The 14700-nt window shown below is 39.4% G+C and overlaps 1 protein-coding gene across 3 annotated transcripts in view; it reads right to left on the bottom strand.

Moving 5' to 3' along the window:
• E23 (Early gene at 23) overlaps nucleotides 1–14700 on the bottom strand; it is a 122628-nt gene that overhangs the window by 99613 nt on the left and 8315 nt on the right. For all 3 annotated transcript variants that reach the window (XM_012369937.2, XM_012369938.2, XM_067349387.1), the window contains exon 2: nucleotides 13411–14419. In XM_012369937.2, coding sequence (XP_012225360.1) covers nucleotides 13411–13523 — 113 coding nt within the window. In that variant the 5' untranslated portion in view covers nucleotides 13524–14419. The remainder of the gene's footprint in view (nucleotides 1–13410; nucleotides 14420–14700) is intronic.

Raw genomic sequence — 14700 nt, 5'->3', positions numbered from 1 at the left:
CCGAACTTGAATCGTCATCGCTTGGTAACGCGTGTTCCTGCAATCGCGACTCATGAGGTCAGCCAATCGCGATACCAGTAGGGGCCTCCGCTGCTGACCAGCGGCGCGGACCGCGCGAAGGGCGCGTAAAAAAGCAGGAGGAAAGGGAGAGATGGGGAGAGAACGAGAGAGAAAGAGAGAGGGGTCCTGCGGACCCACTTGAAACGCCTGCGAAAGACCGTAGTTGTTGACTCGCTGACTGACTAAACTAATGACATCGTTACTGACTGGCCTGGCCTTATGCTTCCCTCTCCACTGCGCCCCAACTCTCCCTCTCTCGATGCTCTCCCTCCGGCCGTTTCGCATCGCGCCTCCTCATCCTCCTCTTCTATCGTTCTTCCCTACCTTCTCGGTCGCGATACCGCATCGCGCGTACATCGATGCACCGATGTGCACTCTTACACGCGGGCGATTGCACCCGCGCGCGCGCACATTCACGCAGCCGCGCATTGAGCACAGAGACTGCTGCGCTCACTGGTCGAGTTCAACGATCTCGCGGGATCAGTCCGTCTCGCTTTATCTCGCCCCCGTCGATCCGCGCGGTCTCACTCGTTCCCTCCCTCTTTCTCCCTCGCCGAGTATCGTCGCCTCTCTCGTACCCCTCATCGCCACCGACACTTCGTATCTCGTTCTGTCTCTTCCTGCCTCTCGTCCTTTCCTTCTGTCCTCCTTCCCTCCTTTTCTCCCACCTATAGATTCCTCCTGCTTCTGTGCTCTCCCTCCCCTCCCCTTCTTCGCCACCCATTCCCTCCTCTGTCACTACTCTCGGTCGTACCTCGCCGGACTCTTCTCTTTCTCTCTCCGTTTTTCGCACCGACGACGACGCGGGCGCAACGGTCGCAACGGCAATGTAGACGACGCACAGATGCACGCATCGGACTGTACACCGCTGGACATTAATGGACTAGGGCGAGAGAGAAAGAGAATGCTTACTGATCGGTATATAAGGGGGACTGCTAAGTTACAAATGATTCGATAATATCAGCTGATAATGCATAATTTACATGTAGACTGTCCACTGTACCATTAATAGCGGATAGTTTGGGCAACAGATACCAAGTTATACTCGATATTAAAGAGAGAAAAGATTTAAGAAGGTTCAACAAAACCGACTTTACTTGGAGAAAATTTTATCAAAGAATTTCTCAACGTTAAGTAATCGCGAAAAACATCCTGTATATGAGATATCTAAAATAAAAATTCCGAGATTAATAAGTTAAACATGTTACATTACTTTCGTTTAATCTCTCTCAAAATTTTAATCATCAACAGAATATAATTTTGAATTTGTTTTTAATCATCGCAATTATACAATTCGCCTCTACTGTGCACGATAAGATCAGAATGAAAACTGAATATCACTGAAATGTATTTGAATTCATTCAATAACGTTAACAATAAATAAATCGAAAAGCGATCAATATAATTTCTGATTATAGTTTGACATCCGTGCTTCTCACTTTGACTAACATATTATGATAAACTATTTTACAATATATATATTTGGTTACGTCATATTGAAATAGGTTCTGTTTATAATAATTAAAAATAAATAAATTCCTCCGAGAGAACGCCGATGTAAACCTCACAGACTTGTACGCAAAGACGATGCGTATTTGAGTTCACACACGCATGCACACACGTATATGTGCAAATACCGCCGAGAGTGAGAGTTCCACGAGATACGCACTCTACACGTTGACAGCGTGCCTTTTATATATACATGCATTGACTCCTATTACTGTATGTCCGCTAGTATGCGTATATATGCGACAAGTGCGCACGACGAGCAAATGCGAACATGTGTAAACGTCGAAGACGGATTGCATTTGCGAACGATACGGGTACAATGTACCGACGCAATTCTGGCGCTCACTACATCCGGTACATTGGTACAGTTCGATCACACCTGCTCGTACTTTATTATATCTCGCATACCTAAACCTAGGTCTCCTATTTTCGAAGTGTCAATAATAATTTTGAAAAATTAGTACCTTTCGCCACGGCTGTTTAATCTGTAATCAATTAACTCAATTAACCGATCGATTAAATTTAGTAAATTTAACAAACTGAATGTTGAATAATATATTCCAATGTATGTATTCCATGTCAAATATGTGATCAAAAATAAAAGAACATTCATGCATTAAAATAATTAAATATTTTATATAAAAGTTTTTGCTTCCTAATCTAATTTTGTGGGGATTACGAATTAATTTAAAGATTAATTTCGCAGAGTCAAACTTTAAATCTGTTAAAATTATAACAGTCGTAACAGCTCTTTAAAATTTCAGCTTTGAAACTGAAATATAGAGATTTCCGGCGTTTATACATTTTCATATGACCAGCACGAAATCCTGATTACATCAAAATTACACCATTTTCAATCCCTACATTTAACGAGCGCGACACAAGCTACAAAAATCGCATCCGGCGAAAGTGTGACGGAATTGAGGTAGGCGCGTCAATTACGGCGCATTATGAGAAAATCGCCACATAAGTACGTGACACGGACGAAGGAACACAGCCAGAATTGACCCCCGCGCTTAAAGGTCAGTGCGACGCGGTAGTAACAACTCGATGACCACCATAATTGTACATATATTGCTCATCTTATCAAACGGCGCGCCGTCGACATTAAATTCTATCATTTCTCCACCCCTTCATCTCGCCTTATTTCATCCTCGCCCTTTTGTTCTTCTACATCGGACTCGCCAATGACGAAGAGGATTTCTCAAGATCGCCAATGTGATGATCGTTAAATACTTTAAATGATAAAAGTCACCTTTAAACTTACCGCGCCTATATTTTTACGACAACAAAATAATTGTCTATGTCAAAAAGTAGTATAAACTTGTGCAAATGTTAGATTTATTGAATATATCTCAGACTTGTATACTTTCCTTTTCAATTAAGAATTTTTCCAAGAATTTATTTCTCAATTTCTCTTCAAATAAAAATTAATTAAAAACTGTTCTTTGTTGCAGCTTCCTAATTTTCAACTTTAAATATTAAATTTTTCTATTTTGTATCACAAAAATTATTGATGAATCTCAATACTGAAATAAAGCCTAGAATACTTTGTATAATCGCGATTGATATCTTTTTTCATATCGTATTTATTATTTATTTTTATTTTATCGAAAAAGAGAGAAAAAGAGAGACGAATAAAATTGATCGTTTATTTGTAAAAAAACAATTCTATATTACAAATAGCCTACTGAATGTAGTAATTTGTGCCTTGAGTGTCGACCAAGTAGAAGATTTTATCCTTTTGGCCGACAAAGTATTCGTTAATCACTTTATTGGCCGGCCGGTGTAGACTTATCAAGGAAAAATAAATTTGCTTTTTGTGGAATGTGTCTGCCTCATCTTAAGAGCAGGCTCGGAGCCTAATGAGTTGCGACCGATCGTATCGTCGCCCTCGTAAACAAAAGTTTTACGATCAGGGCGCCTACAACACGCATCATCGACACGACTTTTAATAGATTCTGTCGGCATGGCTGCAATAATCGTGTCAGCAAGAATGTTTATTGCCTCCAGCTGGACAGCTTTTCAAGAACTAGTCGGGGAATACTGTGCTACACAGAAACGCGTTTCGATCTCGGAACGTCAAATCGAACGTTCCCTCATCTTTAACGTAGCTGCGATAAAAATGATAACAATTGAAATACAATAACATCCGATACTTTTCTTTTGCGCGAGTCTTTCTTTTCATAAGATATCAACTATTATTTCTAAGGTTTTATTTTGTATTAAATTACTGGGAGTTTCCGCGTTTTGTATATCTTTCTGTATCGTCGTTTGATTTTATTGCATCGCGTTTTCAATAAGCATATCAATCATTCGATTGATGCATGAGTGATGCCAGAAAGAATGCGAGATTGCGTTTGTAGACGCGTTCTGTTGTTTCCGAGATATCGATTCATATAAAAGTTATAATGCCGCCAATTGCTTCAAATCGCACGACAAATCAATCAGCTGGATTATCCGAATTCAAGTGTAATATTATAGTTTAATAAGATGCCGGAGCACACCTTGTTTCCTGGTAATATCCACGACAAAGTGTTTGATCTTTTGTCGCAGGCGCAGAAGACGAGGTTGCGCACGGCTATCAACGATCGCGAGAAAATAATCGCGTTCTCGGGAGCGGCACGTCGACGATACCGCTGCATAATATGCGTCTCAGCGTGCGTCGTCGTCGGGCTCTAAGGCTATTTCTGTACAGGCGCGAAGCGGTCTCCGGCGTGGAAGAGCAGATACCGCGGAGGGTGAACCAACTGTCTTCTTTCCTCCGAAAGAACTGTGATCTTGACGACACCGTTACAGACAGAGAAAGAGAGCGAGAGAGAACTATGGATGAGTTAATCGGAAAAAAAACATTGATTTTTCATATCTCCGTTTTTTTTTTTTTTTTTTTTTTTCTTTTTTTGTTATATTCTCGTATAACTTAAAAATTGCTTTGACAAGTAGAAAAATGCAAATTTATAGAAAATAGATTTATATAATAATAGAAAACGTCATTGTTGAATTAATGCAAATTTTAAACACGTACTAAATAAAATTTTTAAGTCCACGCTTGAATAGAGAAATAAGACAATGCGCGAAACGGTGACTAAGCAAACGAGCGTTTATTATCAGCGATTATCATTGAAGTCGGAGCGTCGATATAAATATCGACTCCGAGACGTTGCGAGAGACTTAATTAATTCGTTGACAAATTAACGCTTTATAATACATTCCGCAGAATATAGGATCTATGTACGTATAGTCGTATAATATGACCTAAGTTGACTTAAGAGGAATGCTACCTCGAGTTTTTTTATTATGTCTACAATGGCGATGTTCTTCGTTCTTAATACGAATCACAACAGCATGACGTAGTCAAATTGTAAAGATAAACGGCATCAATAAAAGTGTATCCAGAAATAACAGGAAACTTTTGCAAGCAGCTCTTTAGCTTTTGATGAGATTTTAATTGCATTACTGTTGTTTTATTCCATCCTGTAATGTATACATTTATTTTTTTTTTTATATAATTGCCAATGCACGTATGATAATTATGCAACATGAAAAAAAAAATTTCCATTATGTATGTGGAACACTACGCATATTGAAATAAATTGTAAAGATCATTTTTGTATTGTGTGTAACAAATCCGACGTTATTACGAAATATAAATTCAAATCGATGATTTGAATCGAGCAATTCGAAACCGCAAGAAATTAAATTTACAAATTGGACCGAACGTGCAACGCATCAAAGTAATACAAACCGCCTCCTCTCCAAAAGCCTCAAAGTCGGCTTAATCGGTTTAACACAACGACGCGAAGGCACAAATCGTACCATTGTTTCAGTAAGAAGCGACTCAAAGCAAATAGCATTGTGCACTTCGTATTGAAACGCGTTGCGTGTATCGGAGCGAAGAAACTGGGACGGCAACAAGAGCGATAACAAAGGAGCCACTGCAACGTATAATATAGAGTGTCGCAGAGAGTTATCTCTTGCCATTTCTTTCACCTAAAGAATCTTCAATTAATTCAGAATCGATCTTTTCTCAACAAAAATGTGAAAACGACAATCCTTTGTTACGAATCATTAGCGAATGAAAATCGAGATGCTAAACTTCCAAGTTTAAGTGGCGCAGTAATAAAATCTTATTCAATAGTTTTAAGTAAACTTTGCTTTTTTTATCTAGTTTTTAAATCTGCAGTTTAATGAAAAATTATATTTGCGGGAAAAGATCAACGTGCACTAAATTTCGCACAAAAAGAAGGTCAAAAATTTACCGAAAGAAATAACGGCGACACTTTATACACGATATACGCATATTTGTTTACGGTGTCGGCGCGCAAAAGATAAACAAACAAATGAGTGACAACCCATTATCTCGTCTCTTCCCTATATTTCTCACACTGCTTCGTTTAATCGGACTATGCCCATTTTTATGTTATAAAAATATAACACAGACATTATCGCATAAAATATGCGCAAAAAATTACAAATTTAAAATAGTGACTTCCCAAAAAAATTCATGTTATGTAGCTTATATGAGAAAACTGAACTTGCTAGCATTAATTGAGCGTGATGTTTTACTTTTCAACACGAATAATAGTTTGGAAAATAAAAATAAATTATTTAGGATAATAAGCTTCGTAAAACGAATTATTCTATAACTCAGAGACGGTAAGATAAATGTTTCTTAATGGCAGACATTATACACAGTTCATTTGCAAACGACAGAATTATATATCGATTGTTCCAATTTCACAAATTTTACGAGGTCTCAAGATATGTTAATTATAATTTCACCATTGCTAGAAAATTAGCGAGCGACTTGTGTGCCGCAACTGTAAATTTTCTAAAGAAACGCAAGCTGCCTTTGTTATTTCTCTAGTGTCGGCTTTGAGTGTGTCCCTTGCCGTAACCATAATCGCAGTACATGGTCGGTAATGAATGCACCCCGTAAAATTGCCCACTAAATCTAAAGTACCTAGCAGCGGTGCTCCTTTCAATTCGGGCGGTACACTCGCGTTTAACAGTCGGGAACGTGACTTCCGGCCTCGTCGTTCGGCCCACACGGAACGTCCTTGGCTCTCTGTCCCTCTTTTTCTCTCTCTGTCTCTCTCTTCCTTGTACGCGCGCTCCTTACGGACTCGAAATGGGAGAGGACACGTCGCTCGTATAACAACGCGATAGATAATAAGCGCGCGCGCGCGCGCGCATCTCGGGGAGCCGTGTCTCACGTGAGGTAGGTCAGCGTTACGCTCGCTAGCTTATCCCCGGCATCTCGTGTTCCTCGTCGAAGCAAAAGGATCGATTTAAATTCCTTCTCGCGGCAAAGACGCTCCTGAGTTTTACAGAACGAAAATTGCGACCTCGCTAACAAGAGCGTGTTTCCAATTAAGACCGGCGACAATATATGCGAAGTATTCGTGATATTTTGAAACAGAATAATGTAAACAGATGTTTTCTCTCAACCCTCGCAATTAAACTCGTAATATGCGCCAGTCGGAAAACTTGTTATATACAATTGCGCATTTTATTCTTTTATATCTTCTAATTACAATTTGCCTCTTTTCCTAATCTACACGCCGAAAATGATATAATCCTAAATGTTGCGAAAAAGACTCAACTGATTCTCTCTTCCCGAAACTTCAGATTGATTACAACTCATCATGCGATTCGTCATCAAAACTGTCTACGATCCATCCTTTTCTTCCTACGTTTAGAAAAAAAGAAACAACTATTCCGCTGCGTGTGTCAAGATGATATACGCACCCAAATACCGTGCGATACGATGAGTTTCGCTGGAATTTCTCACATTGCTGTGCAATTTCGTGAACAGCATCATGTAAGTATACATAGGTATACACCGACGCGCGTGTCTCAGCTGGACAAGTTATTAACCATAAATTCGTGCTATGACCGCACGCTCGAGCGTCTCCGCGTGCGCGCGCGCGCGCGCCGAATAAGAAGTACGTCGGGCAGAAGATAACCTCCGGCTCGACCCCGCTTCGTTCGTGCTCCGCGGGGTCGTGGCTTGTCTTAAACCGAGGCACATTTGCATTCCTCTCACAGTCGACCTCAGACATTCGTGCGCTCCGCAGGCAAGGTCAAAACGGCTACTCTCCCTATCGCGCTCATCGCAGATAGCTCTTGATAACAGATACTGTATAATTTACATTCAACATTGTTGAGAAATATATGAATATCTCAAGCTACAGCCACACGGTATGTAATGTAAACGTAATGGAACCGAGATTTTCCACGTATGTTAATTTTTATGTGCTTTGTTATATTCCATAAATCATGGAATAAATTATATTAATTTACACAAATTGTATTAATTTTCGAGCAAAATAAATATTATGTTGCTAGTGAGTGCACGTTAAATACAGTGCATTAATCTGTTTATGCATTTAAAAATCCTGCGCACTGCCATTAACATAATCAAGTCAAAATCGTTAAAAAGAAATTATGTTGTTATTTTTAGGTATTAAATATATTTTTAGATGCAATTAATATAATATTAATTTATCAATATAAAGCAGAACTGATGAGACAATTCAATGTAAATTTCGTATCACCAGGAAAAATAATAGCCAGCTTCACACATATACACATTCACACATTCGATAGTATGGTATTACAAGAACTTATAATAATATTTGTGGATAATGGCAAAATCGCTGCGCATAACAATTTTCGGAAAGATAAACATATCGATAGCGCGAGAATTTCTGTAACATAGCTTTCTCATCTTAAACAGAGAAAAAACGCTTCTGCAAAAAAGTACGATTGCAAAAAGAGAAAAAACTCACGAGAACGATTCTCCGTGCAAAGAATTTGCATTGGAAACACGATTATGTTTTCATTATCGTCGTCGCGTTGGTCGTGTATATGTAAAATATGAAGAAACTTGGACTCGGGAAACTTGAACTCGATTGAGAATCGAGGGTCGCCGGCTGCTGAGATTAGACAGCACTCCAATTTTCTTAACGCGTTGGCTGCTGCGGTATATGTTTGGTTGCAGTTGCGAACAGTGAGCGCTAGATATTAAGTTTCATTCTTTCCACAACCGTGCTTTCGGTGCTTAAGATAAGAAAAACTGTACAGAAATTTAAAGCAAGCAGTATGTTTGTTTCCTTACGAGTAATAAACTTTTTATGCGCAGCGACTTTATGATTACCAGGGAATGTCATTTAGTTCTTGCAATAATCAGCTACAAAACAACACAGAGTGTTTCTTCATATAGTCAATAATTTAGAAACGAGCATAATTTAATGCTTTTCTAAAAATCTTAAGGCTGCAAGATTAATTTCAAGGCCGAGAAAATTAAAATTACATTAATTTTTCCGAGAATTGTGAGAATTAATTAACATCATTGTCGCATCAAATCCTTTAATTAAAGTCGTTTGTTTGGATGGAGATAAATGCGTAATACGATTGCGACCTATCGCATCCTCTAATCATCCAACGCACCCCGATCACCGCTTTAATCACAGTCCAAAAGTCAGCTTTGATACCATCTCGCTGTCTCTCTGTCTCTCTAAGCGCGACCGATTTAAGAAGGGAACGCCTCGCACTCGCCTGCTGCCTTTCTACGGAAGAACGAGTATACCCAGAACGAGACGCACAGTAGAGCGACTCGCGTGAGGCAGGTCAGCGACGTCGGCTCGCGACGAGGGGAGCGCTTCGTTTTAAACGGGCTTGATCAAGCCATTCGCATTCCTCGTAGTTCATGCGTGTGCCTCGCCCGCTGCCTCGCAGATTCGTCCTTCGTGTTCGTGCGACGCGGCGGCGATACACTTCGTGCCGAATGAGCGTGATACTCGCGCGCTTAAGGCCTATGTCGTGGGCGACGGAATCGCCGAGGAGCCAGGGACATGTTCACGAGACACGAAATGTTTCTAACATCTGTACTCTCATATATGCCGATATCATATTTTTTGGCATTTTAGCTTCGATGAAAGTTAACAAATCGAGTGAAAGTTTACTAAATCGCAAACAATATTCGTGTCCAAAAATAAACATATATTTTGATACACCGATATTGAATTTTGATACTTTATATTTGATGTCTTTATGATCTGAAAAAATCATTCTGAAATCGTTCCTCATTAAAAACGTAAATGTTGCAAATAATGATTAGAATATTTTGCATAATTATCACAGAGAAATTCCAGATTAGTAGATCGAGAATTCGCGATTTAACATTGCAAATTAAATTTGTATAAATATCACTTTGACATAATATTAGAAATGACAGCTGAATTTTGCTTTATGCAAAATCATAAAATAATAAAAATATGAATAAAATTGAAAGAAAAATGGTTTGCAATAAAATGTAAACGCGCGAATACAATGGAAAAGAAAATTACACAAGTTTCTTTGCTGGACTATTTTTCAGATCAATCAACGAAAACGCGACATGATTGCATTATTACGAGGATGACAATCGCGCGAGATTCTTGACGACGCAACACGACAACAGAGCACGTATATGCGTCATCATTCCGTGGCAAATTGCGCGCGAAGCTGATAGGTTATTCAAGGACACGTAGCTGCGAAGGCGAATAGCGCATTTTTCTAGACTATTGATTGCATCTACCGAATATAGGGTAATATTCAATCTGCTTAATGGCACGACGTGCACCGTCCTCGATTTCATCTCACCGCCACGCGCAACGACGGTGAGATACCGTCGGCTGTTTTCCTTTTTTCTTTTTTCTTTCGTTCCACTTCTGCACTTAGGCAAAATACTCTCATTGTTCTTTACGCAGGAGCGAGCCCGCCTTCTCTATTCAGCGTACCAAGAAAATGCGTTTCCCGATAGCCGACTTACGTCGACGTTGCCTGCGCATTTGCAGCCGTATTCCAAGGAAATGAAAACTTTAATTTGTGCATGATATAAAATAATTTAGTTATATTAAAGTTATAAAAAATAGTATCAAATATACGTATATGCTACGCTAATAAACAAACTCTTGAAAGGAATTGCAGAATATTAACGATTATCTTTATGATGGTATGAAGAAAGGAGAGCGTGTTTTGAATGCATCACTGCGGAAAGAGTAACATTGAGAGAAATCCACTTATTGAAACACTTTTATGGGAATACTACGTTTGCTGCGGCGAAACGCCATAGGTTTCGAAATAGCTATGCGAATTTCTCTCTCTCTCTCTCTCTTCGCGCACGCGAATCACAAAACATTGAGAGAGTTCGATTATTTCAGGAAGAAAAATAAGCAACTGACGTAAGTATCAAAAATAAAATGTCTTTACGTATTCTTCTAAAAATCTTAAATTATTTCCTTATTTGAGTTCTCCTGTATAAACACTATTTAAAGATTAACTACTTCAAACCACTGTGTATTCTTCATCTTTATTTTTTAGTGCCATTTTATTTCACTCTCTTATAGTAGCCTATTTCGCGAATAGATATATTATACACACACACACACACTTCGATATTACATCTTTAGCTTCTAAAAGCGCGGATTTTATATTTGTGAAAAAATCGATGCACGAAAACATGACAAAAATAGCAAAACAAATCCAATTATTTATCGATTGACTTGATTTATATCATAATATAACACAAATACACCTGCGATATTTATGTGTGATTCGTATCGTGAACGAGGAAGTTCTCTAATGTTTATCGAACACGAAGGATCGTTCGACCTAGAAGGAATTACGGCATGTAAGAAACACATTCGAGAAACCAATGTTAATTGGTCGAGATTAGAAAATCGGCACGAGCGGAATAAGAAAACGCCCCTCATACGGATAGGAGGAGAGAAGGGATCTGCCGGTTCGAGAGACAGGTGAGTGAGATTGAGATTATATAGAGAGAGAGGCGCATGAGAGTCCCTAGCAGTGGGTCACGCATGGAAAACTGGAACGGTTTCATCTCCAGGCGGAAGACTCGATTTTTCTTCGCGGGAGAAACTACCGATTTTTCTTTCGATCGAGCGTTTCTAGGTTACAAGTAAATAAGAGCGCGGCGCGTACCGTCGTTTCGCGCTGCGTCGCGCAAGGAATGGTCTCCCTATTTTCGCTCCGCGACATAATTTCCGTCGACACGAAACGAACAGCACGGTGAATCCTCGCGTACTCTTCTCTCTCTCTCTCTCTTTCTCCGCGTATAAAAAAGGAAACCTGTCTCGAAATCCGCATTTTCGCGATGTCATTTAAATTTCACGCTGTCGAGAGGCAAAATGAATTAGCAATTTCCTCACCAGTGCAATCGTGTCCATGCATATTGTAAATAATTAAGTAAAATTATATAATAATTGAATTTTCTTAAAATACGCATTAATAATTATATACCATTATGGCAATTATTATAGCTTCCAAATATTTTATTTTATATTTGTGAATAATTCGCCAAAGTTAAAGCTTTAAACACTCTATCGTTTTGCATTGCCGCGCGACTACACGGAGAAAATTTTATATCAAAAACTATGTACGCAGTAGTCGCGGACCATGAAAGAATTATAAACATTTTTACTATGTTTTTCATACAATGGTCATAGTACTTAAGCTTATAATTTCTTTTATGATTCACGGGTACTGCCGTAGTAATTTTTGATATAAAATTTTCTCCGTGTACATATCCGAAATGCAAATGCAATATATTCGCGACAGCAATCTCGCACGTGTTTTGCGCTGATATAAAAATGCTCAGTGGAGCGGACAATATTTTTGATAACGCGCGTGTTATCCTCCGCGAATCTTGCGGAAGAGTCGTTGATCGAGGGTCAGATTTTGAACGGCGATAAAAATCGCACGGCGCATTGTTTATATACGCATGAACGCGCGTATCATTGATCTCCGTAGCGGCGATAAGAGATTCGCCAGTCTTTTACTGTTATCAGTAATACACGAGTAATAACATCGAAGAGTAACATATCAAAGACAGGAAGGAATGATACGGACGATACGGACGATACGGACGATACGACGAATGCAGCGTGATCAGCACACTTTTCTGGTAAAAATCATAAAGCTCATAATAGCACGGCGAATCGATTAGTTCCGGCATAAATCTTCTGATCTCGACACACCGTGTAAACACCGGCATTTTTAACGCATCGTGCTCGCTCGCGCAGTTGAACGCTTTTATTTACCGATTCTCTTTTGCGCGAATGCCATTCGCGTGGCGAAAGAAACCGCTTGATAGAAAACCAACGGATGATTATTCCGCGAATCAATAACTATGCATTGAAAACTATTGTATATTCTATATTATCCTATATGCTCTCTGAGCGATTAACCTGCTTTTGCTACCGCATCAATACTTTTAATTGCCGGGAAGATACCAGTTTATATCGTAGGATATCGCAAGGAAGGCATATATTAGAAATAAAATTTAGATAACTGACGATCGTGATAGTCTGTATAAGTTTCTCAAACTTTTTTGTAAAAATTTCATCCAAGTTTTTATTAACAAGTTGTTTAATTTCTAAGTTTAGTTAGACCTTTAGGTAATGAGCTGTTTAATTTAGTAGTTTCAGTTCTTATAAAAGTAATTTGCGCGATGTGCTCGAGACAGTCTATAAAGTTTTGCAAGGACTTCTGTGAAAGGGTACAATATCTTAACTGATAGAGTCTAACTTTTTTTCAAAGTTTAAGAATTTCTAACATATTTCGAAAAGAGTTCTGGCGATTAATTATAAAAAAAATCGAAAGTTGATAAATAGTTTTCATATTTTAATCAGAATTAATTTGAATCATACTGTGTTTCAATAAAATTTAGACATTCTCGCAAAAAATTTAACTCATGGAAACTTATAAAATTTTTACGCGAGGAAAATCGCCAGAGCTCTTTTATTTCCATTTTTATATGTGAAATGGACTTACCTGGGAGCATTGATGATCGGCCGGCCCATTGCCCGTTGCTGGCGCTTCTCGTTGACGGGAAGGCGCAGATAATCCTGGTCGCCAAGGAGGAACAGATCCTTTGAAATAATCATGTCCACCGCGGTGGCTGCCGATTAACAGCTGGCCGCCTCTCCGGTTTGGTCTCCTAACTGGGCGATCCACCGCCTAGGCAATGTGGCACGTAGACGACGTGGCCGCCACACACGAGTTAATTAGAGCCTCACTTTCCCGGCACCGAATCACGTTCATCGACGATCAGAACGGAGCTACTATCCGGCACGAACGCGCACTTGACGCCGATGTTAACATCCCACGCGAACGGTTCGCGGATAATTTACGAAAACTCACGCCGATACAATCTCAACGCGGTGAATGAGCGATCGCGAAGTCTCTCGTCGGGAGAGAACGCAGATACTGAACGGAATCCTTTCAGATTGCAAAGGTAGATGATCCAGCGGCTGCGATTAGATCTTGACTGCGGCTGCCTATCGAGAGTCAATCTTAACGTCTACGAGGACGACGAGATGCACGACTCTTCGTGACGTTTCCCTCCCGCAGAGTCGATCGATCTAACAATAAATGCGACGACAGAGTTTGATCGAGAAGCGCGGCTCGCGGATTTCTGGACACCGGCGAACGTCCGCGCAATCGTCTGGCTGGATCGCGATAGTCTTCTCGAGAGGGGTCTTCCGTTCTCGGTCGAGAAAGCTCTCAAGATGGCTCTGATAGAGTCGATCGGTCTTCCGAGATCAGAACTTTAAATTTGTCGTCGTGCGACGTGTTACCTTGCACGCTGAATTCCGTGGATACATTAAAGGAGCAACACGACAGTTTTTCGATGTCGAATTTCTTGAAAGAACGGATGCACGAACGAATACACGTGAGAAAATATAGGTCGCAAAGTTCCACTCAAATCGAGGAATATTTTTCTCAGTTCGCTATCTCTCTTTTCGTTCGATGCAATGATAAATGGACGCCTCGTTTTTTTCTGAAACATAAAATAAACAGATACATTAAATTTTATCAGTAATGGATTCGATATTATGTATTTTTCTAATTGTTACGATTTGCCATTGTTAAATTCCCCTCTTCGAATGCCCTCACTTTCTAGTAAATGTTATTAAAAAATTAATTTTGTATGTTCATGTATGATTTATTCAATTTACTATTAAAATGTCGAATAAAAAAATAATAAAAACATTTATACGTATATTCCTATAAAAAACGAAATAATTGATATCAAATTGTATATGAGAAACGAAATTATTT

This window comes from Linepithema humile, chromosome 2, assembly GCF_040581485.1.
Source record: "Linepithema humile isolate Giens D197 chromosome 2, Lhum_UNIL_v1.0, whole genome shotgun sequence".
Lineage (NCBI taxonomy): Eukaryota > Metazoa > Arthropoda > Insecta > Hymenoptera > Formicidae > Linepithema > Linepithema humile.
The sequence above is the reverse complement of the archived record's forward strand: the minus strand, read 5'-3'. Positions and strand labels throughout refer to the sequence as shown.